At 68.4% G+C, this 24,070-nt stretch overlaps 2 protein-coding genes across 7 annotated transcripts in view; one reads left to right on the plus strand and one right to left on the minus strand.

Moving 5' to 3' along the window:
- The first annotated feature begins 207 nt into the window (after window positions 1-207).
- Window positions 208-16,427, plus strand: LOC115659870 (dnaJ homolog subfamily B member 2-like). 4 transcript variants are annotated; one of them, XM_030580597.1, is made up of 10 exons: window positions 208-312; window positions 6,541-6,632; window positions 7,633-7,742; window positions 9,801-9,854; window positions 11,476-11,595; window positions 12,730-12,819; window positions 13,266-13,371; window positions 14,048-14,118; window positions 14,418-14,636; window positions 15,746-16,427. In XM_030580597.1, the coding sequence occupies exons 2-10, from the start codon at window positions 6,568-6,570 to the stop codon at window positions 15,754-15,756; spliced, it is 846 nt and encodes a 281-aa protein (XP_030436457.1). In that variant the 5' UTR covers window positions 208-312; window positions 6,541-6,567; the 3' UTR covers window positions 15,757-16,427. The 4 variants fall into 4 exon arrangements, with proteins under 4 accessions (XP_030436457.1, XP_030436458.1, XP_030436459.1 ...); XM_030580598.1 differs by having other exon boundaries at window positions 14,421-14,636; XM_030580599.1 differs by having other exon boundaries at window positions 11,479-11,595.
- Window positions 16,428-16,865: 438 nt separating this feature from the next.
- PTPRN (protein tyrosine phosphatase receptor type N) overlaps window positions 16,866-24,070 on the minus strand; it is a 48,611-nt gene continuing 41,406 nt past the window's right edge. For all 3 annotated transcript variants that reach the window (XM_030580574.1, XM_030580573.1, XM_030580575.1), the window contains 9 exons: window positions 23,080-23,227; window positions 22,714-22,787; window positions 22,400-22,477; window positions 21,784-21,903; window positions 21,459-21,625; window positions 19,343-19,396; window positions 19,005-19,069; window positions 18,162-18,235; window positions 16,866-17,698 (listed from right to left, as the gene is read on the minus strand). In XM_030580574.1, the coding sequence (XP_030436434.1) occupies window positions 17,627-17,698; window positions 18,162-18,235; window positions 19,005-19,069; window positions 19,343-19,396; window positions 21,459-21,625; window positions 21,784-21,903; window positions 22,400-22,477; window positions 22,714-22,787; window positions 23,080-23,227 (852 nt within the window). In that variant the 3' untranslated portion in view covers window positions 16,866-17,626. The remainder of the gene's footprint in view (window positions 17,699-18,161; window positions 18,236-19,004; window positions 19,070-19,342; window positions 19,397-21,458; window positions 21,626-21,783; window positions 21,904-22,399; window positions 22,478-22,713; window positions 22,788-23,079; window positions 23,228-24,070) is intronic.

A 24,070-nucleotide genomic window follows, 5' to 3' on the forward strand; every position in this document is an offset into this window, starting at 1 on the left:
CACTTCCTCCCACCAGCGCTGTGAGCTTCCTCGCAGCAGTGCCCTGGCAGTCCCGGGCCCACGCAGCGCCTTGTTCACGCGAGGGGAGCCCCGGGGGGGGGTGCAGAGGGCGGGGCCAATGGGGGCGGGGCTCTGAGCTTGTTTTTCATGATCTCATCAGTTCAGAGTGCAGAGCCCTGACGTCACAATCGGCCCGGGCTCGCCATTGGCTGCAGGCGCTGTCTCGTCACACCGAGCTCATGTCCCGCCCCAGGCCTGCAGCTGCGGCCGGACTCGGAGCGTGGGGAGCCGGGGCCGCTGCGCCGCGGGGAGGTACCGGGGGGGAGGCAGTGGGGGGGGTGCTGGGGGTCCCCGGGGGACAGTGGGGGGGTGCAGAGCTGGGCAGGGCCCCGGGGGGGGCAGTGGGGGGGTGCTGGGGGTCCCCGGGGGGCAGTGGGGCGGGGGCTCAGTGTATGGGGGGTGCAGAGGGGGGCAGTGCCGGCGGGGGGGCAGTGGGGGGGTGCTGGGGGTCCCCGGGGGGCAGTGGGGCGGGGGGTCAGTGGGGGGGTTGCAGAGGTGGGCAGTGCTCCCGGGGGAGCTGTGGGGGGTTGCTGGGGGTCCCCGGGGGGCAGTGGGGCGGGGGCTCAGTGTGTGGGGGGTGCAGAGGGGGGCAGTGCCCGTGGGGGGACAGTGGGGGGGTGCTGGGGGTCCCCGGGGTGCAGGGGGGCGGGGGGGTCAGTGGGGAGGGTGCAGAGGTGGGCAGTGCCCGCGGGGGGGGCTGGGGGTCCCCGGGGGGCAGTGGGGTGGGGGGTGCAGAGGTGGGCAGTGCCCGCGGGGGGACAGTGGGGGGGTGCTGGGGGTCCCCGGGGGGCAGTGGGGCAGGGGGCCCTGGTGCTGCTCCCGGTGTTTTCCCAAGGAATTGAAATGAGAGGTTGGGGCAGCGCCTGTAACTAGCTGACCCTGGCACGGGGGGTGGGGTTGGGGAGTCCCCGGCTGTTCCTGCGGGGGTGCCGGGCCTGGGGAGACTCCTGGGGTCAGGAGGTTGTGGAGCGGCTGTTGCAGGGATCGGACCCCCGCCCCCCACGCCTGGCTGCCGGTGGGCCGTTGTGCTTTGTGGCCAAAGATGGGCGCGGTGGTGGCGCTGGTGGCTGGTGTCTGAGTGCCCAGCCTGCCCGGTGCCCACTCTGTGCCGAGGAGGGGCTGCCAGCCGGTGCCCGCTCCGTGCCTGGCCGCTCTGTGCCGAGGAGGGGCTGCCAGCCGGTGCCCGCTCCATGCCTGGCCGCTCTGTGCCGAGGAGGGGCTGCCAGCCGGTGCCCGCTCCGTGCCCGGTCGCTCTGTGCCGAGGAGGGGCTGCCAGCCGGTGCCCGCTCCGTGCCCGGCCGCTCTGTGCCGAGGAGGGGCTGCCAGCCGGTGCCCGCTCCGTGCCCGGCCGCTCTGTGCCGAGGAGGGGCTGCCAGCCGGTGCCCGCTCCGTGCCCGGCCGCTCTGTGCCGAGGAGGGGCCGCCAGCCGGTGCCCGCTCCGTGCCCGGCCGCTCTGTGCCGAGGAGGGGCCGCCAGCCGGTGCCCGCTCCGTGCCCGGCCGCTCTGTGCCGAGGAGGGGCCGCCAGCCGGTGCCCGCTCCGTGCCCGGTCGCTCTGTGCCGAGGAGGAGATGTCAGCCGGTGCCCGCTCCGTGCCCGGTCGCTCTGTGCCGAGGAGGGGCCGCCAGCCGGTGCCCGCTCCGTGCCCGGCCGCTCTGTGCCGAGGAGGGGCCGCCAGCCGGTGCCCGCTCCGTGCCCGGCCGCTCTGTGCCGAGGAGGGGCCGCCAGCCGGTGCCCGCTCCGTGCCCGGCCAGCTCTGTGCCGAGGAGGGGCCGCCAGCCGGTGCCCGCTCCGTGCCCGGCCGCTCTGTGCCGAGGAGGGGACGCCAGCCGGTGCCCGCTCCGTGCCCGGCCGCTCTGTGCCGAGGAGGGGGACGCCAGCCGGTGCCCGCTCCGTGCCCGGCCGCTCTGTGCCGAGGAGGGGACGCCAGCCGGTGCCCGCTCCGTGCCCGGCCGCTCTGTGCCGAGGAGGGGACGCCAGCCGGTGCCCGCTCCGTGCCCGGCCGCTCTGTGCCGAGGAGGGGCCGCCAGCCGGTGCCCGCTCCGTGCCCGGCCGCTCTGTGCCGAGGAGGGGACGCCAGCCGGTGCCCGCTCCGTGCCCGGCCGCTCTGTGCCGAGGAGGGGACGCCAGCCGGTGCCCGCTCTGTGCCCGGTCTGTGCCGAGGAGGAGATGTCAGCCGGTGCCCGCTCCGTGCCCGGTCGCTCTGTGCCGAGGAGGGGCTGCCAGCCGGTGCCCGCTCCGGGCCCGGCCGCTCTGTGCCGAGGAGGGGCTGCCAGCCGGTGCCCGCTCCGTGCCCGGCCGCTCTGTGCCGAGGAGGGGCCGCCAGCCGGTGCCCGCTCCGTGCCCGGCCGCTCTGTGCCGAGGAGGGGCCGCCAGCCGGTGCCCGCTCCGTGCCCGGCCGCTCTGTGCCGAGGATGGGGCCGCCAGCCGGTGCCCGCTCCGTGCCCGGCCGCTCTGTGCCGAGGAGGGGCCGCCAGCCGGTGCCCGCTCCGTGCCCGGCCGCTCTGTGCCGAGGAGGGGCCGCCAGCCGGTGCCCGCTCCGTGCCCGGCCGCTCTGTGCCGAGGAGGGGCCGCCAGCCGGTGCCCGCTCCGTGCCCGGCCGCTCTGTGCCAGGAGGGGCCGCTCAGCCGGTGCCCGCTCCGTGCCCGGCCGCTCTGTGCCGAGGAGGGCCGCCAGCCGGTGCCCGCTCCGTGCCCGGCCGCTCTGTGCCGAGGAGGGCCGCCAGCCGGTGCCCGCTCCGTGCCCGGCCGCTCTGTGCCGAGGAGGGGCCGCCAGCCGGTGCCCGCTCCGTGCCCGGCCGCTCTGTGCCGAGGAGGGGGCCGCCAGCCGGTGCCCGCTCCGTGCCCGGCCGCTCTGTGCCGAGGAGGGGCCGCCAGCCGGTGCCCGCTCCGTGCCCCGGCCGCTCTGTGCGAGGACGGGGCCGCCAGCCGGTGCCCGCTCCGTGCCCGGCCGCTCTGTGCCGAGGAGGGCCGCCAGCCGGTGCCGCTCCGTGCCCGGCCCGCTCTGTGCCGAGGAGGAGATGTCAAGCCGGTTCCCGCTCCGTGCCCGGCCGCTCTGTGCCGAGGAGGGGACGCCAGCCGGTGCCCGCTCTGTGCCCGGCCGCTCTGTGCCGAGGAGGGGACGCCAGCGGTGCCCGCTCTGTGCCCGGTCTGTGCCGAGGAGGGGACGTCAGCCGGTGCCCGCTCCGTGCCTGGCTGCTCTGTGCCGAGGAGGGGACGCCAGCCAGTGCCCACTCCATGCCCGGACGCTCTGTGCTGAGGAGGGGCTGCTAGCCGGTGCCTGCTCCGTGCCCGGTCGCTCTGTGCCGAGGAGGGGACGCCAGCCGGTTCCCCCTCCGTGCCTGGTCGCTCTGTGCCGAGGAGGGGCTGCCAGCCGGTGCCCGCTCCGTGCCCGGCTGCTCTGTGCCGAGGAGGGGCTGCCAGCCGGTGCCCACTCCGTGCCCGGTCGCTCTGTGCCGAGGAGGGGACGCCAGCCGGTGCCCGCTCCGTGCCCGGTCGCTCTGTGCCGAGGAGGGGACGCCAGCCGGTTCCCCCTCCGTGCCTGGTCGCTCTGTGCCGAGGAGGGGCTGCCAGCCGGTTCCCCCTCCGTGCCTGGTCGCTCTGTGCCGAGGAGGGACTGCCAGCCGGTGCCCGCTCCGTGCCCGGCTGCTCTGTGCCGAGGAGGGGCTGCCAGCCGGTGCCCACTCCGTGCCTGGCCGCTCTGTGCTGAGGAGGGGCTGCCAGCCGGTGCCCGCTCCGTGCCTGGCCGCTCTGTGCCGAGGAGGGGCTGCCAGCTGGTTCCCCCTACGTGCCCGGCTGCTCTGTGCCGAGGAGGGGCTGCCAGCCGGTGCCCATGGAGCCTGGCGCTGCCGACACCTGCGGGCCCTGCGGCAGGTCCTCTGGCACTGGGCTGGGGCCTGGCATCCATGTTCTGGAGCTGCCTTGTCTTGGTGGCGAAGGGAAGAGGCTGCCCGAGGGAGGTTGAGAAAGTTCCAGTCAGTTCCAGCGCCTGCTGAAATCGCTGCCAGGCAGCCGATGGGAACAGACCGGGGGCGGGTCCGGCGTCTGGCCAGAGCTGAGCTCCCTGGGTGGGCAGCAGGGCACCTGGCTCGGCACCCAGCTTCAAACCCCGGGCCAGGCGCGAGGGACGCGGAGCAGGTGTGAGGCTGCTCACTGGGGAGCAGGGATCTGAGCACAAGGCCAGGCCGGCTGGTCTCCCTTGCCCTGGGTGTTTGCCCCTCTCGGGGTCGCTCTGCATCTCTGCCTGCACCGCCGTTGGGCCGGGCTCAGAGCCCCCCGGGCACCTCAGGAAAAGTGAGAATTGACGTTTTGTTTTTAAGGCACAAAATTAAATGCTGGGTTTGCAAAATCCCTTATTTACCAACAGAACCGAGCTGGGGCCCCACCCACCCTGGGAACTGCTGACAGGGAGGGAGGGGAGGGGAGAGTGAATTAGTTTAAGGCCCGTGCTGAATGTGCAGGGGAAGGGAGGGTCCACGGATGAAGGAAACAGAAGGAGGGCATTGTATGGGGCAGCGGGCGTCTGCCCCACCCTGCCGTCCGCTTTGGGGGCCTGTGGTCACTGAAATGGGAGGGGCCCAGGGAAGGGCAGCAAGCAGGGTGGGGCTGGGGGACAGAGTCAGTGCGCCGGGAGCAGGGGGTAGTGGGATGGTGGCGGTGCGGGGCTGTGTGAGCCGAGGTGGGAGTGGGTCTGCGGGAAGGCCGAGGGGCTGAAGGCGAGGAGGAGGCACCTGGACGTAATGTGGCTGAAATGGGGAGACAGTGGAGGGATTCGGAGGCTGGGGCCACGATCTCAGCAGCTGCAGGTCGAATGGATTCTGGGATGTGCGGCGGGCGGCCAGGAGGAGGCCAGGGCCCCCATGCAAACAATGACCCGATTTTCCCAGCAGCCGGGTGCCCTCCGCTGCCCTCGACCCCAGCACGGGTGGCAGAGCTATTCTTACTCCTCCCTTGTTACGGGATTAGGTGTTTATAGTAGCTGCTAAGCTCCTCAATACTGACTGACTGACTAGGGAGGGGCCGGGAGCCGGGCCCGGCCCCATCTGTCCCAGGGTGAGACTCTCTGGTCTCTGGCCCCTGCTCGCTGTCCCCCCACTGCCCCCTCAACGACCCCGTCCAGCTGTGAGGGCTTCTGCAGTGCCCCTAAGGGTCACAGAGCCTCCCACCTAGGCAGAAGCAGGGAGTGATGGGGGCTGGGGGTGCTCAGCCCCTCGGGAGCTGGGCAGGCCCCTGGCGAGGGGCTGTGTTTTGTGGTGGTGACGCCTGGAACCCGTCGTGCTGGCACTGCCCAGGTGCATGGGGAGGGTGGTCCTGGGCTGCCTGATATTGGTTGACACTGGCAGTGCCCTCCCCCCCGGCTGCAGAGCGGGTTCTAGCAGGGACCCCTTGCCCCTCATCACCGCCCCAGTGCCGGAGGCTGGCCAGGGTGGTGGCATATCCTGAAAGGATACCTGAACACTGGCCCCCAAGTTTCCTGCCCCAGCTACCCCAGTCATCACCACACGCAGCTCTGCCGGGCACCTGATGAACAGACCCCCACCCCCAAGGGGTAAGACCCTGAAGGCAGCTGGGTGCTTGCAGGGGCTGGGGTTAGGGTTAGATCTCTGCTCCTCCTCTTTGCTGCTCCCCGCTCTCTGAAGAGCCACCAGTGTCTGTGCCGGGGTGGCTGGCCTGGCTGCTGGAGTGTCTCCCTGTGGGCAGGTCAGTGGGGGGAGCCCCATAACGGAGAGGGAGACTGGGGGGGCTCAGACATGAGGGAGAGGAGCAGAAGCAAGCACCTCCCTTCGGCTGGGCGAGGGAACCCCGGCGAGGAGGGGGTGTCCAGTGGGGGTGAGGTCCTGCAGTTGCATAGATTGAGCATAGCCCTGCGCCCCAGTGGCTCTGGGAGGGGTGGGGCCGTGGGACCCTGTGAGATGCCAAGAGGCAGGGTCCCTTTAAGAGTGTGCAGCTGGCGCAGTCCCTGTGCTCGGGCTGTGACAGAGACAAGTGCCCCAGAGCTCTGGCTGCCGGCGCCCAACGTGGGTGGGGGCCCGCCAGCCTCTGTGCCACAAATACCCCCCTAGCATTCCTGCTGCCGGGGGGGCGGCAGAGAGGGGTGGCAGTGTGTGTGGGGGGGGGGACCCAGTCCTGACTTGGACACTGTGCGGCACAGGACGGCCTCTCGGCTGGGCGGCAATGGGCCTGCAGCTGGGCAGGGACTGAGGACAGATGGGGCCCGGTCCCGAATCTGCCTGCTGCCCCTGTGCAAAGGGGGTGGGACGTCCCCTCCGGAGCTGGCACCGCCATACAGCAGGCCAGGAATCGGGCCCCGGTTGGTCTGTGCGGCCCCCTCTGGCAGGGGACAGACAGAGCCGGTCGCTGCTTGCTCTTCGGGACATGGGGACTTTCCGGGCGGCTGTTCCTGGCTGATGCCAGCGTGGTCCCGGCGGGCTTGCGCTCCCCTGGCCGTCTCCAGATATGCCTGACGTTGCCCTTCCTCCCCAGCTGCACCCTGCCGGACAGACAGACGCCATGGTGGAGTACTACGAAGTGCTGGGCGTGCCCCGAAATGCCTCCTCGGACGACATCAAGAAGGCGTAAGTCCTGCCCCATCTCGGGTCGCCCCCCTTTCCTCTAGCCCGGGGCCCCCGGGCTGCCTCGGAGTCGGCACCAGCTCAGGGTAAAGTGGGGCTGGATGAGCGCTCGAGGGGCAGCGAGGCCTCGCTTCTGCGGCTGGGCGATGGCGGCGACAGGCCGTCCGTGGGCTTTTCGCGTCACGCTTGGGGACATGGCTTGTCCCGCTCTAGGCCTGCACCTCCCCACCCACCCCCGCTTCCCTCCCCAATCTCGGGCAGGGCCTGACCTGATGCACGTGCTCCCCCGCCATCTTGGGCGGGGCAGGGGCTTGGCACCACCGGTGGATCTCGTGTAAGATCTCTAGGTGTTACCACAACACACCAGATTAATCGGCTAATGAGTTTAGCCTCTGTCACTCTGACTGGAGTGAGCCTGTGACTAACCGAATGGCGGCTGGGGGGGCTCTTGTGTGGGTGACTGTGACAGGGAGAGAAATGCTGCTGCTTCCTTCTGGAGTTGTGACTTGGGGCTGGGCTTGTGGGTGCTGGTTTGGGGGGGGGGGGTTGCTGGTTGAGGGGGGGCTGGCCTGGTGGGCGTTGGTTCGAGGGCCCTGGTTGAGGGGGGCTGGCCTGGTGGGTGCTGGTTTTGGGGGTGGGGGGAGGTATGGAGGGGGTCCCTGGGCAGTTGGCGCTGGTTGAAGGCAGGGAGTATGGAGTCTGTGTGGCAGCGTCTCGCCCTGGCACGTGGTGTCCCTGACTGGGGAACACGCGCTGTGTTCACAGGTCATGCCTGGTTCTGCCACTGCTTGGGGGGCCGTGTAGAGTGGGATGGTGGGGGGCTGTCCCAGGAACTGAGCCGCTCTGCAAGGAAGCACCTGGAACCCAGGCGCTGGTGGGAACCTGACATGGTGGGAACCTGCACACCCATCGATTGGTCTTGGGGTTGGCTGGTACAGGTGGGGAGGGTGGCACCTGCTGACAGCAGAGCTGGGGGTCACTGACTGTCTCGGGGCCTGTGCAGGTACAGGAGGGCGGCGCTGAAATGGCACCCGGATAAGAACCCGGAGAACAAGGAACACGCCGAGCAGAAGTTCAAAGAGATCGCGGAGGCCTACGAAGTGCTGTCGGACAGTAAGGGGCCGGTGTCTCCCCTCCCTCTGGGCTCAGCGAGGGCCAGTGTCTCCCCTCCTTCCGGGCTCAGCGAGGGGGCCGGCGTCTCCCCTCCCCCTTCATTTCACGACACCTGGTGCTGGAGCCATGGGGCTGGAAGGGACCTTGGGTCGCTTTGTTCAGCCCTGCACCGTGGCAGGGCCAAGTGGCCCTAGGCCAGCCCTGATAGGTTGTTGCTAAAACCTCTAGGGACGGGGTCCCCGCCTCCTGGGAAGCCTGCTCCCGAGCGTAGCCCCCGGGGTGGTGGAAGCTTTCCCCGCTATCGCCCCAGGTCCCCCGTGCTGCAGATCAAACCCAGCACTGGGGTGTCCACAGGCAGTGCAGCCCCGGGGCTGGGCTGGGGACTCGAGCATCCCCACTGCGCTGCAAACACCCGGCTCAGCCAGGCCGAGGTGGCCAGACCCTCTCTGCAGCCCTTCGGACCTTGGGCTGCGTCCACACTGCAAAGTGACAGGGCTTGGACCTCGCTCAGCGGGACTCTGGCTCTGACCCACCCCCAGCAGGGCCCTAGAGCCCCGGGCCTGAGGGCTTCCTGAGCTGTCTGACTGTCATGTGTGTGGACGGAGTGTGGGCTCGAGCCAGGGTCAGAGCCCAGCCTTCGTGTGCAGCTTGGACAGACCCTTAATCCCCATCCTCTGGAGAACGGCCCTTCCTGGGTCTGGAGCCTGGTCTCAGGCCTCGGCTCCAGAGCAAACGCACCCAGGGTCTAACCCTCCCTGACGGGGCAGGTTTGTTGTTCTCCGATTGGTTCACGTCTTTCCTGATGTGCGGCCCCCAGACCTGGCCGCAGCCCTGCCGAGTGCTGAGGCCTCCCAAGTGCCGAGCAGAGCGGGCCAATGACCTCCCGTTAACACACCCCAGCATGAGCCGCCAGTGGTGGACTCCTAGTCAGCGTGTGATCCACTGGGACCCCCAGATCCTGCCCAGCCAGGTCCCCAGGTTGGTGTTGAGGGGAGCGGCTGTGCTCTGTATGGACGGTGTCCCTGTCACTCCCAGCCGTATGCAGGCCCTGAGACGGCCCTTTGCAAGCAGCCTGCAGCCCGGCTGCATTCTGCCCGGTGCAGGGCCGGGGTGCACGGAGACTGGGGCTCTTCCTGCTCCTCCCTCCGCCCAGGATCCCTGGCACAGGCGCACTCTGCCCCCTCCCCCCCAGTCCCTGCACTAGGGAATGCTGAGCTGCCGGAGCCCCCTTTGCCCCCCCGAGGCGCTCGGGAGGATGCAAGGAAGACGGGGCATCCGGCCGGTCTGCACCTCACTACGTCCCTTTGCAGGAGAGGTTCTCGTTAACCCTTTGCTCTGAGTCACACGCACCATTTCGTGTTCCTTTGCCTCTCTCCCTGGGGGCTGCAGTGGGGTGGGGGAAGGGGTCCCCCGGAGTCTTCGGCCATGTGCACCCCTGTGCATTGCGTGCACCTCGCTGGATTCGTTCATGCCCCACAGACTCACTGCCGGAGCTTGGCCCTCGCTGCTGCGCTCCGGGCCTGGGATAGCCCCAGGCATCCCACGGATCATGGGGGGCTGGGTTAGATCGTGAAGGTCCTTCACGTCGCCTGGAGCCACTCTGATCCGACGCAGCTCAGAGACCCTGTGAGCCTGGTGTGTGGCACCTGAAGAGCCGGCCAGGGGACATCCCCCCCCCCCCAGCCCCAAGGGTTCCAGAGCCACAACACTGGGTGGAAAATCCCCAGACTTTTCAAAGCAAGTGTTGGGTTCTCATCTACGCTCCTGTGTCTGACCCCTGGGGGGTGCTGTCCTGGGCTTTGCTCTGCAGCCAGGAAGGGGAGAAAACAGCAGCTGACAGTCCTGCCCCGTCCCATGACTCCGAGAGCTGGGGCTTTAGGAGTAATCCCTATGGCACGAGAGCTGGCGATGCTGTCTGCCCACGCAGCAGGAGCTGCCCCCCCCAGCTGCAGGACCCATTCTCCCCCTTAGCTAGGGGCCGCCCCCTCCCCAGCTCAGCCCAGCTCAGCCCTGCTGGAGCGGCGGGGGCCCCCTAACTCTCCCCTCCTCTGCCCGCAGAGGAGAAGCGTGACGTCTACGACCGCTATGGCAAGGAAGGCCTCATGGGAGCAGGTGAGCTGGCCTGGCTGGGGGAGCTGAAATGGGGGGTGGGGGGACCTTGCACCTTAAAAACTGGGCCGAGGGGACCCAAGTCTGACAGTCCCCGCCAGCGCTGTGTGCCGTGCGCCTGCAATGGGGTGCTGCCGGGCCGGCTGTGGCAGGGAGTCTGAGAAGCTGCTCTTAGTCTGGGCACCGCTCGCCCCCGGAGTGTGGGTATGAACGAGACGGCAAAGCCCTACGCGCCCCCTCCGAGCAGGGCGTGGCCCCCCCCGGGCTTGCTGCCCCCCCTTCCCCCTCCGAGCAGGGCACAGCCCCCCCCCAGGGCTCGCTGCCCCGCCTTCCCCCCCCCCCCCCGAGCAGGGTACAGCCTCCTGGGGCTCGCTGCCCTCCAAGCAGGGCCTCCCCCCGTCTACGTGGCCGTGACACCCGGGTACAGCCCCCTGGGGATCGCAGCCCCCCCCACCCCGAGCAGGATACAGCCTCCTGGGGCTCCCTGTCCCCTGAGCAGAGCCTCCCCCCATCTACGTGGCCCAGGTACGGCCCCCCTTGGGGCTCGCAGCCCCCCAGAGCAGGGTACAGCCCCCCGGGGCTCGCTGTCCCCCCTCCTCCCCCTGAGCAGGGTACAGCCCCCCGGGGCTCACTGCCCCCCTCCCCCTGAGCAGGATACAGCCTCCTGGGGCTCACTGCCCCCCGAGCAGGGCCTCCCCCCGTCTACGTGACCCAGGTATGGCCCCCCCTGGGGCTTGTGGCCCCCCCCCGAGCAGAGTACAGCCCCCCGGGGCTCGCAGCCCCCCCTCACCCCCCCAAGCAGGGTACAGCACCCCAGGGCTCACTGCCCCCCCTCACCCCCCCGAGCAGGATACAGCCTCCTGGGGCTCGCTGCCCCCCGAGCAGGGCCTCCCCCTGTCTACATGGCCGTGACACCCAGGTACGCCCCCCTGGTGCTCGCAGCCCCCCCAAGCAGGGTACAGCCCCCTGGAGCTCACTTCCCCCCCTCCAGCCCCAGCAGGGTACAGCCCCCCGGGGCTCACTGCCCCCCCTCGCCCCCCCAAGCAGGGTACAGCACCCCAGGGCTCACTGCCCCCCCTCACCCCCCCGAGCAGGATACAGCCTCCTGGGGCTCGCTGCCCCCCGAGCAGGGCCTCCCCCTGTCTACATGGGCATGACACCCAGGTACGCCCCCCTGGTGCTCGCAGCCCCCCCAAGCAGGGTACAGCCCCCTGGAGCTCACTTCCCCCCCCCTCCAGCCCCAGCAGGGTACAGCCCCCCGGGGCTCACTGCCCCCCCTCGCCCGCCCAAGCAGGGTACAGCCCCCTGGAGCTCACTCCCCCCCCCCCAGCCCCAGCAGGGCCTCTGGCCTGTCTGTGCTCCATCTAGTGGTGGAACTGCCCCGGGCTGGGCGCTGGCTCTTGGCCTAGGGGCAAATTGCACCTGCTACAAATATTGGCCGGCTGGGAGCACATCGTCTCCCGTTGCATGCTGGGACCTGTAGTTTTTGCTGGCCCCAGCCCCGTGCTAGCAGAGCACCTTTGACCTGCTCGTCTGTCCCAGGGGACGGGGACCCCGGCCTGTCTCTCTCTCTCAGTTCAGACTGGGCTCTTGGCGGTAGCATCCTGTCTCTGCTTTTCCCCAGCAGGGCCTGGGGGATCAAGAGCCGACGCGGGAGCCCCCGAATTCACCTTCACCTTCCGCAGCGCCCACGACGTCTTCCGGGAGTTCTTCGGCGGGCGGGATCCCTTCGCTGACCTCTTCGGTGAGTTTTGGCCCCCGGCTCTCCTGGGGGCTCTGGAGGAGGGAGGGGAGCGTAGGCCCAACCCAGTGCACCTTTTGATTCTCTGCAGCCAGAAAAGTGAAAGAGGGACTATGAAATGGGGATTGGTGAGAGACCCAGAGACTGTTGTGTGTCATGGGCCCTGTACTGCTGAAAGCTCATGGAGATTCATCTTTGACTCAAGTGATGTGGCCTGGGCTTTTGCCTTGGGAGGGGCTGAGTTCGAACTTCTGGGTGACAGCAGGGGCAGGGGTTAGTACGGTGCCTTCCACAGCGTCGGCTCCCTGCCCCACAGCTGGAGCAGCAGCTTCCTCCAGTGCTCACCGCGCTGGGGCTAGCGGGGGTGGTGGTGGTCGTGTGGGAGCCGGTGATGGCGGCTGAGGACTGCCCCACACCGGGGGCATTTTCAGCAGGCCCAGTCCAAGCAGACGCTGGTCCTTGTGCCGGAGTAAGGGAGGCCAGGAAGCGGTGGTGGTTTGGGCTCGGTCGCTGCGGGAGGCAGCACGCAAGCTCTGGGCTGAACGCATGGGGCAGAAGGATCCGTGCGTGGGAGGGGTGAAGAGCCGTGACTGGGCAGTGCCAGTGACCGATGGAGTTAGCCTGGGCCCAGCGCCTAGGCTGAGTCCCGGGGCTCACTGCGGGCGCCGGCGGGGCGGCTGGAAGCAGTGGGCTGCAGTTACGAGGCGGGCAGGTAGGCTGCCTCTCGGAAATCCTCTCCCAAAGGCTGCAGGACACTTGAACTGAGAGAGGCCGGAGCAGCACCCGCTGGCTCCCAGCCCTCGGCAGCGTGTGGTCCTGTCAGAGCAGCTAGCACCCAGGCCCTGCCTCCTGTGTGGGCCTGATCCTGCAGCGCCCGGGGCAGGAGAGCCACCCTAGCCAGGGGCTGCTGGATCTTCGGCTTCTCTTCCTGCAGCTCAGCAGCTGGACGCAAGGAAGTGCCCGCTCCGTAGGCCCCCCCAGAGCCCCCTTTGGGGCCTGCTGCTCTGGGGCCCATGGGTGCCCTGCCCCCAGGGTGGACTGGCTGCACTCTGCAGTTGTGTGGCTGGTGCAGCCTGGCCTGGCATCCTGCTAGGGAGGTTCTTGGGCTGTGCTCACGCCATGATCCCTCCCTTCCAGATGAGATGCTGCCGTTCTCAGAGCTGCGGGGGACTGGCCTCCGACACCCCGGATCAGGCTCCTTCTTCTCCTCTTTCCCGGCATCCTCAGGTAGGGGGCAGCCTGCCTGTCACTGCCAGCACCGTCCTTCCTGGGCACCTGCCCCACTGGAGAGGGCACCTGTGTGGTCCCAGCTCCAGCTTTCTCCTGTGTCGCTCCGGCTCCTCAGCCTGGCCTGGCCCAAACCTCCTCCCCTCAGCTCCGGCTCTGTATCCCCTGCCCAGCCCAAACTTCCTCTCTCCAGCTCCCCTGCCCAGCCCGGCCCAAACCTCCTCCCCTCGGCTTCAGCGACTCAGGGACAGTCCCCTGCAAATCCTGGACAGACATTTTCCTATCCGAGTTTCACACCCGCCCTGCAGTGCATCCCCTGGCTTCCCCGTCGCTGCCCCGTCACCCTCTCACGCCTGGCCAAGGGACCCCCTGCGATCCCCCAGGGTTCCCCAGGGCCTGGCGCAGGCTGGGGGCTCCTGCTGTGAGGTTGTCGCCCTGTTTTTCAGATTTCTTCTCCTCGTCCTTCAGCCCCGGCACCAACCCCGGAATCGGCTTCCGCTCGGTTTCCACCTCCACCACCTTCGTCAATGGCAAACGCATCACGACGAAGAGGTAGGGATGGGCCATCGCGGACTGGCCAATGGCCAAGCCAGGCTGTCTCCCAGCAACACGGCAGCTGCTCCAGGGGACCAGATCATGGGGCCCTCCCTGGGGTCAGCCAGTCCCGCCACGCCAGAGCCCTCCCGGGGGTCAGCCAGTCCCGCCTCCCGACACCCCAGGGCTCACCCTTCCTGGGGCTCAGGTGTGTCCAGGCAGGGTCCCCCCATCTCTGCTGCCTCCTGCAGCAGCTGTTCTGTTTGACGAGCTGACAAAGGCCAAAGACCAGTGCAGCTTCTGCCCTTTATAACCTCCCAGCCCCTCTGCCGCGTGACACCTCCATCAGCCCCACGCAGGGAGCCCAGAGTCCTACCAGGAGGCTTTGTCGCTTGGCAGCCTGTCACCACAGTGCTGGGCAGGGGTGATAGTTCGGAGCGATTCCCTTGCAATGGGAGAGCACTTTACATCAATGACCTGCGCTCCTCAAAGTGTAGCTCGCGCGCGAGGTCAGACGATCCTGAGAAGGTAAACACCAGCCCACGCTCTGCCCCCAACGCACATGGAGACTGCGGCCTGGCCCAATCCCTAGATGGCACACACAGTGCCCCCAGCCCGTCCCCGGGGGACCCGCCGTCTCTCTCCCGCGGGGTGCCACCCTGGCTGGCTGGATGACCTGGCACTGTCTCTGCAGGATTGTGGAGAACGGGCAAGAGCGGGTGGAGGTGGAAGAGGACGGGGAGCTGAAATCAATCCACGTTAATGGTGAGGAGTGGGGTGGGAGGGGGCTCTGGGGAACGGGGTGGCCCCTGACTCTGGACTTCTCTGCGTGTTGGCTGAGCTCTGCCCCTTGGGAGGGGGTGTGTGTGTGTGGGGGGGGGGGGTCTCCCCACTTCCCAGACAGCGGCACTGAGACCCCGGGTGAGGTGGGGAGACAAGGGCAGGCCTAAGAATTGAACTTGGGTCTGTCTGCGGTGCCCTAGGCAGAGGCCCGTCCTTCCCCACCCCACGGCCAGGCCTGGGGCCAGCGCGCCTGGGCTCTGATGCTTGTGCCTTCTGGCCAGCAGGTGTCCCTGACGACATGGCACTGGGGCTGGAGCTGAGCCGCCGGGAGCAGCAGGCCCTCCCGGGCCAGCCCTCGCACTCGCCCCCTGCGCCGCCGCGGCCCCGCGGCTCGTCCCCGGTCTGCCTGTACACGGACAGCGAGGAGGAGGACGAGGACCTGCAGCTGGCTATGGCCTACAGCCTGTCGGAGATGGAGGCTGCGGGGCAGCACAGAGCAGGTGCGCGTGGCACCAGGAGGCAGCAGGCGCCAGGGGGGAGCCAGGTGCCTCCGCCCCTGCCTGTGGGCAGCAAGGGAAGCCGAACACAGAGCCCAGGGGCAGGGGGTGGGCAGGAGGGGGCAGCGCCCGAGGAGGCAGCGGCAGGGACGGAGCCAGTGCCCAAGCAGAAGCAGTCGCATTGCTGCCTGCTATGAGCCGGGCTGGGGCCGGGCAGCCCGAGGATCCCAGCCCCAGGGGAGCAGTGGGTTCCTCCCTCAGCGTTTGTGGGCAGTAGCGGGGCTGCCTGGGGCGCAGGGAAGGGCAGGAGAGGAGCCTGCCTCTGGTGTGTCGTTACAGAGCAAGGAGCTGCCCCCGCCGGCGGGTGCTGGGGGGGGGGTCATGTGGGGCCCTGGCACCATTGCTGCATCACATGCTCAGCTGCCTGTCCATGCCATGCCTTCCCCCTCCACGGGGTGGGGGGTGTGAGGAGCGGGTCTGCCCCTAGGCTCTCCTCCCAAAACCCCCTCTGCTGCGCTGGGCCGTCTCCCTCCCACCCAGCAGAGGCAAGGGGCATGCCTGGGAGTGCAGGCAGGCCTCGTGGCCTTCCCTTGGGGGGTGGGCTGGGGTGTGGTGTACAGGCCCAGCTGGGCTGCCCAGGGGTACACCCCCTTCAGAGCCTGCACCCTGGGGGGCAGGACGTCCCTCTGTGGGGGGGCAGATGCTGCACAGAAGGTAATGGGTATTTGGGGGGTGGGTGCTAGTTCTCCCCCTCTCTGTTGCTGCTGTGGATCCTGCTCCCTCCCCCCCTCCCCCACTCTGGCTGCAGTCCCTGCCTGACACCCCTTCACCCCTGTCCCCTAGGTAACCCCCTGTCCCACTTCCACAGGCTGACCAGCCAGGGCACCATCACCCCACAGGGCCGGGGGCCACCCAACTGGGGCAGCGGGGCCCAGCACACAGGCTCGCAGGAGCCTTGGGTGCGTCCAGCCCCAGGAATAGGGCTGGAGGCAGCCCCCTGCCCCCGCCCTGGGGGTGCTGGTGCCCCGACCTGCACATGCACTGGCTGTCACATGCTCACGCGGCTTGATTCATCCATCGTCCCTCCCCCTCCCCTCTGCTTGTCTCCCCAGGTGTGTTCTGAGGGACGCGCTGCGGGCACCCTGCCACGCTCAGTCGCCCAGGGAGGCTGGTCACGCCCGGACATCGCTCTGTTTCCACCACCCCCCCACCCCCAGTGCCCCCGGGCTGCCGCGTGAGGGGGCTCTCCTGTTGCTGTCTGCACAGCAGGGTGTAGTTGGCTGTAGCTAGTGGTGGGGGGCTGGTTGTGCTGGGGCACAGATTCCATCCTGGCCCTGGCCCATGGCGTGTGAGGGGGTGGCTGGCCCCAGGGCGAAGGGGGGGCTGGGGGCAAAGCCCTGGGCACCTCCAGCCCAGCCCCGCTCTGGTGGGAGTTGCTGTGGGAAGAGACCTGATTGCAGGGGTGGAAGCAGCCCAGGGCCAGGTGTCTCTCTCCCCTGTCTGCTTCTCCCTGTGGCCCGTCCTGTTTGCGGGGGGCTGCAGCTGGAAGAGATGGCAGCTTCCCCTTCAGAACCTGCAGCCTGGGAGGGGATCTTAGTCCATAACTACCCCCCCTTCTCCTCATAGCTGGGCAGGAGCAGCTCTGAGGCTGTGGATGCAGTGGGGGGGTGGGGGGGCGTGGAAGGATGGTGCCTGGGCCTTGCAGTGCATCTCCCTTGCTGCGGGGGGGGGGGGGGGCTGTGTCAGCCCCCGGGCGTGGAGCCTGCTGTCAGTCAATAAACCATTTGCAATAGATGCAGTGTGTGAGGGGGGCTCTCTGAGGGGGGAGGGCAGGGGCTGGCTGGAGCAGACTGCAGGGATGTGGGGTGGGGGGTAAAGTCCCTTCAAGAGGGTCGGGCCAGGCCAGGGAAATTTAGCCCCAAGCGGTGGCTGCAGGGGGGTTGGACCAAGTACCAGGTTCGGCCCCAGCCTCAAGCAGAGTTTTCCCCCAGGGAGGGTAGGCCCTGGCGGTTCCCATTGGCAGGACTGGCATGAGGGGGGTACCCAAGGGCACTTGCCCCTCTCTAACCCCCAGATCTCAGCTGCTGGCAGCAGGGCCTGGAGTGAGCTGCGCTGGGCTCAGTCTGTGCTGCCTTCCCCACCTTGGGGTGGGGGCAGTGGAGGGCACAACCCCCTCCTCTCCCCTTCCTTCCCCCAGCAGGGAAATACCCACAGAGACAGGCCAGGCCGGACTGCAGCTGCACAAATGCGACACAAGAATTTTATTCACATCAAGATACAAAATTATATTTCTCTAGAAATTTCTCTTCTGCTCGACTGATAATGATTGACCCAGGGGGTGCAGGAGGGGTTGCCCAGCCGGGCGCACTCGGCCTGGCCAGGATTGCTCCAGCTGGATCACCGCTTGCCCCAGGAAGGGTCCACCCCCCAGGCACTGAGACAGGCAGGGGGAGGGCAGGTTGGGGCCAGCCTGGCAAGAGCTGCAGTACCCCCCAGGCAGGGCATGGAGCAGCAGCTGCCCCCCAGGCCCATCCTGCCCAGCGGGTGCAGGCTCCTGGCAGAGCTCAGAACCGCCCCGCACTGGCTCAGACTTTTCCCTGGCCGTGGGCAGGGCCTGGGCACCTGTGGGGCTGTGACTAGACAAATGGGAGGAGCCCGTGGGGGGCTGTGCGCAGGCACCTGTACATGGGGCAGGCGGGCACTGGGCATGCAGGAGCAGATGTGGGGGGGCAGCACAGTCCCCTCTTAACCTCTCAGAGCAGTCGGTGCAGCCCTCCTCCCCCAGCGGGTTCAGCAGGACCCCTCTGGGCCCAGCTGCTCCTGCAGGAGCTGGCAGCCAGACGAGGCCCGGGCAGCACGAAGGGGCGAGGGCGGCCTGGGGAGACGACCAGCATCACAGACACGACGTTACGGGGGCGAGCGGGAGCCCGAAGCACACGGGGCGGCACCCGGGAGGTGGCGGGCGCGACGGGGCTGGAGGCGAGGCGACCGGATTACTGTGGCAGCGCCTTCAGGATGGCATTGACCTCCTCTGCCACGGCCGTCAGCGCAAACTCAAACTGGTCCTGCGGCGGGCAGAGGAGGGTGAGCCCCACCCCGGAGCGACGCAGCCTGTGCCCAGCATGAAGGGGCAGGGCTGTATGCTCACAGGCAGGGCTGCCCAGCGCCAGGGCCCTGCTTCCTGGAAGCTGGTCCCAGAGCCCAAGCCCAGCACAACAGATGAATCCGCCTCCCTGGGAAGGGGCAACCCCATTGTGCCCCCCCCCTCCCGCCCCCGTGGTGGGAAGGAAGCCAGCGGCCCTGGCTCTCTGCCCCCTGCTGGGAGAACTAGCCTGTGCCTGGGGAGGGGCACAGCAGCTGTAGGGCCAGGTGCTGCCCGGGTGCAGCGATAGGAGAGGGGAGAAGGGCTCTGTGGGGCAGTGTGGGGGGGGCATAGGGGGTGTCCTTCCCCTTCCCTGCAGGTGGCTGGGCTGACCCGCTGGGAACTGCCCCTGCAAGCTTGGGGCCTAGCTGGGGGAAAGGGCGCACCTTAGTCTGCACCATGCCGGGCCTCTGGTCACGGACGTGCTCCAGCGTGGCGGCGATGTCAATCTCCTTCACTCCTAGGGCAGAGCACATGAGGGGTCAGCGGGGCCGCCGGGGCCAGGGCTGGGGATCTGGAGGGGAGGCTCCGGGGGCAGGGCAGACCGGGTGGAGCAGGGGATGCCAGGGCTGGGGATATGGAGGGGAGGAGCCGGGGGCAGAGCAGACAAGGGAGGCGGTGGGGCCAGGGCTGTGGATCTGGAGGGATGCTCCAGGGGCAGAGCAGATGGGGCGGAGCAGGGGGTGCTGGAGCCAGGGCTGCGGATCTGGAGGGGAGGAGCTGGGGGCAGGGCAGACGAGGGGATGCTGGAGCCAGGGCTGGGGATCTGGAGGGAGGCTCCGGGGGCAGAGCAGATGAGGGGGTGCTGGAGCCAGGGCTGGGGATCTGGAGGGAGGCTCCAGGGCAGAGCAGATGAGGGGGCGGAGCAGGGGGCGCCGGAGCCAAGGCTGGGGATCTGGAGGGAGGCTCTGGGGCAGAACAGATGAGGGGGCGGAGCAAGGGGCGCCGGAGCCAGGGCTGGGGATCTGGAGGGAGGCTCCAGGGCAGAGCAGACGAGGGGGCAGAGCAAGGGGAGCCGGAGCCAGGGCTGGGGATCTGGAGGGAGGCTCCAGGGCAGAGCAGACGAGGGGGCAGAGCAAGGGGAGCCGGAGCCAGGGCTGGGGATCTGGAGGCTCCAGGCTGGGGACTGGGCAAGATAAAAGGGCTCAAGTGGGTATTGCAGCCAGGACTGCGTGTTGGATGCTGGGAGGTTGTGGGGCTGGGTGAGGGCGGGTCGCGGCCGCACTCACCTTTGGCCATTCGGTTTAGTACCATGTCAATGAGGATGTAGGTCCCGGTCCTGCCCGCCCCGTCGCTGGAAGAGACACAGAGACGCTCACAAGCCCCTGCATGGGGGGGACACCTGGCTCCCAGCGGGGCACGGGGGCGGTGGGGGAAGGGAGAGCCACTGCAGGCTTCTCGGGGTCCCCACTGTGCTGCACATGCTCTGTTCCCCCCCCCCAGCAGGGGAACAGGCCCCAGGCCAGCTTGGGTGGGGTGTCCCGTGGCAGGAGGAGGTGGCAGCGTGACGGAGCCCCAGGCAGGGGGCCCCCCCAGGCAGGGCCGAGCGGTGCTCGGGGGCCGTTACCTGCAGTGCACGATAACAGGGCAGGAGCGACCCCGGTAGCACTTGTTGACCTTCCTGCAAGGACAAGGAGAGAGCAGGTGAGAGCAGCCAGTGCCCACCCAGCCAGAGCAGAGCCCTGCCCCGGGGCACAGACAGGGCACATCCTGGGGCCTGGCAGCCCAGCGGGAAGAACTACCAGCCACCTTGCCCCGCCTGGCCAGAGCTGAGGGCTCTCCGTGGTGGGGCAGGCGATGCGCTCTGCCCATTCCTGCAGCGAAGGGGGGAGGGAGAGCTCAGTGGTTAGAGCACTGGCCTGCTAAACCCAGGGGTGTGAGTTCAATCCTGGAGGGGGCCACTTAGGGATCTGGGGCAAAAAATGGTCCTGCTAGTGAGGGCAGGGGGCTGGACTCAATGACGGTGCAAGGTCCCTTCCAGTTCTAGGAGACTGGTATATCTCCAATAATAAAAAAACTCCCCCGGGGCACGTTCTGGGGCCTGGCAGCCCAGCGGGAAGAACTACCAGCCACCTTGCCCTGCCTGGCCAGAGCCGAGGGCTCTCCGTGGTGGGGCAACAATCCACTCTGCCCACTGTTTCACCCCGGGGGCAGTTCCTGCAGCGACAGGCACACTCCCCCCCAGGTAGGGCTGGCATCCCTGCTCCCAACAGGCCTGGCAGGGGTGTCTCTGCAGGAGGCCATGCACAGCAGAGGGGCGCAGGGCATTCCCAGATGGATGGGGATGGGAGCCGTGGGGCACAGGTTCCGGGCAGGCTTGGAGCACTGTCCCGTGCCCGGTGCCCTGCACCAAAGTGGGGCACTAGTGGGAGTCCAGGGGGCCGGGCTTCATGCAGCAGGCACGGCTGCCAATGCTCACTTTTGTGACTATGCAACTGGACCCAGATTACTAGCTGCAAATCACAAAAATGGCACTGGCAGCTGCACAAGAGAGAGGGTGGGAGGGCGCAGAGATCCCAGCTGGGCTGTGGGGCCCTGCCCCACACAGGGACCCAGAGGCAGCATAGACGGCCACAACCAACAGGAGGCTTCAAAACAGCCCCTCCTCAGAGCCAAGTTGGCAGCAGGAGGGGGGGCTCCCCTCCGGTCCAGCCCACAGTGATATGGCGCACGCAGACCCACACCTACACCCCTCACCCTGGGGCGGAAGCGGCCCTGACCGCGGTTCAAAGCAGAGACGGGCTGCACACCCAGCCTCTCCAAAGCCAGCCAGCCTGGTCGGGAGCCGGTAACAGCATCAGTGCCACGGGGACGCCAGGGCGGGGCGGTGCCCGCGACGGCCCTGCTTGCTCAAACTCAATGCAGTGCGTTCCGCCCACTCTCCTCCCGCAGCGAGCACAGAGAAGGGGTGCTCCACTGCCCCCCAGTCCAGAATCCTCACTGGGCCCCGGGTCTGCCTCTCCCCCAGCCATGCAGCACCCCGGAGGGGCTGGGGCCGGTAGAGAGACACCCCCCTTCGCTGCAGGCTGCGAGGCCCCTGTGCACGCAGGCCGAGGCCACACCGGGCTTTGGGCTCCCACCTGCAGTGGGGAACCAGGGTCTCATCCCCTGCACCCCCCAGGAGCAGCTCTCTCTGCCCCAGCGGCCAGAGCTGAGCTGGCCCCCAGCCTAGTCTCCTGGGCCCTTTCTCTGCCAGAACCTTCAGAATTCCTCCCCCTTCCGCATCCCACGCCAGCAGCAGGGTAGGGCGGGGCAGGGCAGCGTCCCCGTCCCACCCCCCACGTTCCCCGGGCCCTTCGGCCAGAGCCCCACGCTGGCCCAGGACATTCAGGGACTTGCCCAAAGGCAGAGACTGGGATGAGGGCCATTGCCAGGGGCCCTCCCCCCGTCTCACAGCCGGCCCAGCTGCAGCGCAGCAAGTCGGCACACCCGCTCCCCCGCCTCCCAGACCCACGGAGCCCCCAAGGACTCACAAGCATGGCCCCCTGTGAGTGGGCATCGATGCCCCCGGCTGCCCCCCAGCTGACTAGGCATCCTACAGGATATGCTCCAGCCCCTCCCAGAGCTACCCCCAGGACCCGGTTTCCCTGCCAGCTCCCAAAGCAGGCCTGGCTTTGCCAGCCCATCTGCCCTGAGGCTGCCGGGCTGTGTGGCGGGCGCCCTGGGGGGAGGCTGCCCCTTACCTGCGGAAGTCCAGGAGGGGGCGGGTGGTGGTAGGGATGCCGTCTGCTGGCCAGCTCAGGAAGTGGAACTGGGTCAGCGTGCGGGTCTCCTGCGACTGCACATTCTTCAGGTAGAAGCTGCGCACCAGGAAGTCCTCGCACCAGATGTGCTCGGAGACCAGGTTCACCTGCACGGAGAGGCCCATGGAGTCATGGCCCAGTCAGCCCCAGCTCCAATGGCACTGCTCCCCTGGGGGCCCGCGTCTCAGGGCTGCATGCTAAGCCGGGCCTGTGCTCTGCCCGCTGCGCCCCATGGGCCGTGCCCTCCGCCCCCCCTGCCACTTGCCTCGTAGATGTGGTAGAGGGAGGATCCTTCATCGGGCCAGTAGCGATCGCACTGCTTGACGCTGTCCTCCAGCAGCGGGCTCAGCATGACGATCACTGTGCAGCCGTTCTCCCACACCATCTGCACACAGGGCACACGCCGTCAGCAGCGGGGGCTGGGCCCAGGCTTGGGTGCTTGTTAACGGGGCTCTGCTGGGAGAGCCAGGTGGGACTGCGAGGAGCCAAGCGGCGGGCAGTGCTCTGCAGCTGAAGCCTGGGGTCCCAGCCACACCTGCTGAACCAGGCTGGACTGGCAGGGGCAGGTCTCTGGAGCACTGGCCGCCGGGCACAGCCTGGCCAAGAGGACCCAGAGGAGAACCTGGAAAGGGAACTGTGCTCTCTTTGGGGGAGCAGCCCCAGCAGCCGGATGGGCACCTCCCTGGTGCTTTCTGCCCCCGGCTCAGGAAAGCCAGGGCACTCCAGGCACAGCAAGGTCCGGCCCACATGATGCCCACCTGCCATCCTCACACATGCCCAGCACCCTGCTGTGGGCACCCCACGGCTGATGCCTCAAAGGCAGGCTGGGGAGGTACCAGCTCCAGCCCCCTCTGGCCTCCCTCCCCGCGGCCGGCACTCACCTGCCAGAAGTCGGCGATGGTGTGTGAGAGGGGCCCCTGCGTGGCGATGTAGGCCGGCATCCGCGGGTCGTGCTCAATCTGGGCCAGGAGACAGCGCGTCAGACACTCCCCTCAGCAGCACAATGGGGTGCAGCAGGGACCCCCCCGGAAATGGACGCAGCAGTGGCACCGGTGAGCAGGCACACATGAGTGTCGGTACAGGGCGGGGCAGGGGGTATACATGAGCGTACCAGGCAGACCCCTGCTCTGAGGAACACCCCCAGTGGGCTGGGGGGCAGAGCAGGCAGGCGGGGCCCAGGTGAGCTCTCACTTACGATAGGGCTGGCATTGATGAAGTCGCTGCGGGAAGGGTTGCTCTCAGCCTTCAGCTTGATCCGCGCGTGGTCGTCTGGGAAATCACCGTACAAGGGGAGCCGTGAGCAAGCAAGACGGGGCGGGGGAAAGCGCCCAGCCAGCCCCATGTACCCCAGGATCCAGAGCTGCCCATGGCTCTGCTCTTGGGGGGCTGGGGAGAAAACCGGTTCTCTCTGTCCAAGCAATTTCCCTCCCCGTCTGTATGGCCCACTCCAACTATGGGGTTGTGCTGGGGTCTGCCAAGCGCCCTTGGGGTGACACCCGCTGGGCTGGCAGCTCTTTGGGCCCCAGCCCGCCGGGGGGCTCTGAGGGGGCAGGGCACTCACAGGGCACGTAGTCGGGGTTGCGGTTCTTCTTCAGGTTGGCGTCGCTGCGGGCGGCAGCGCAGACGCTGGGCTCAGCCTGGTACGCGCACAGCGCCTGCCACTCCTTGGCCAGCCGGTCGCGGTTCCTCAGGTGGTCTTCCATGTAGGCCTGCGGGCACAGCGCGTGGTCAGCGTCGGGGGGGAGCAGCAGGGCAGTGCCCAGCCAGGTGAGCGACGGGACGCAGGGAGGGCAGCCCCCGGACCCAGAGAAGAGGCCACGCGGGCAGGGGAAGGACGCAGGAGGCTTTACTGAGCCCAGCACCCATCCGGAGTCCCCCCAGTCTCCAGCAGGGATGGCGGGTGGCTCAGCAGGGAGCTAAGGGAGGAGAGGAGACAGCCTGAACAGGGCGTCTCTGCGCCGGCTGGGCTGAGCAGACCTCGTCTCTGGAGTTCCCATGGGCTGAGGAAACACACATTTCCCTCCCGCCCCCATTTGGGGAGTCACTGCACATCCAGGCTGGGGTGCACCAGTCCCGGCAGAGAGGGCAAGTCTCTGCCCAGGGTCTGCCTCAGCTAGGCTCGCTGAGCGGTGCGCCTGGTGGGAAACGGGGGCTGGCTAGCAGTGCGCCCGCCCCCGCCCGAAGGAAGCCTCCACTCCAAACAGATACATAAAAGGGAATCACCATCGGAACCAGCACACTTAGTGCTCCTAACCCTCAGTGGGCTGACCCTCCAGCAGGGGGCAGCGCGCACACACACACACACACGGGGATGGGGACACACCCCAGGGCTCACTCCCGCCAGCAGGGGGCAGCGCGCGCGCACACACACACACACACACACACACACACAGGGAAGGGGACACACCCCAGGGCTCACTCCCGCCAGCAGGGGGCAGCGCGCGCGCACACACACACACACACACAGGGAAGGGGACACACCCCAGGGCTCACTCCCGCCAGCAGGAGGCCGCGCGCACACACACACACGGGGATGGGGACACACCCGAGGG

This window comes from Gopherus evgoodei, chromosome 11 (genome assembly GCF_007399415.2).
Source record: "Gopherus evgoodei ecotype Sinaloan lineage chromosome 11, rGopEvg1_v1.p, whole genome shotgun sequence".
NCBI classification, from domain to species: Eukaryota; Metazoa; Chordata; order Testudines; family Testudinidae; genus Gopherus; species Gopherus evgoodei.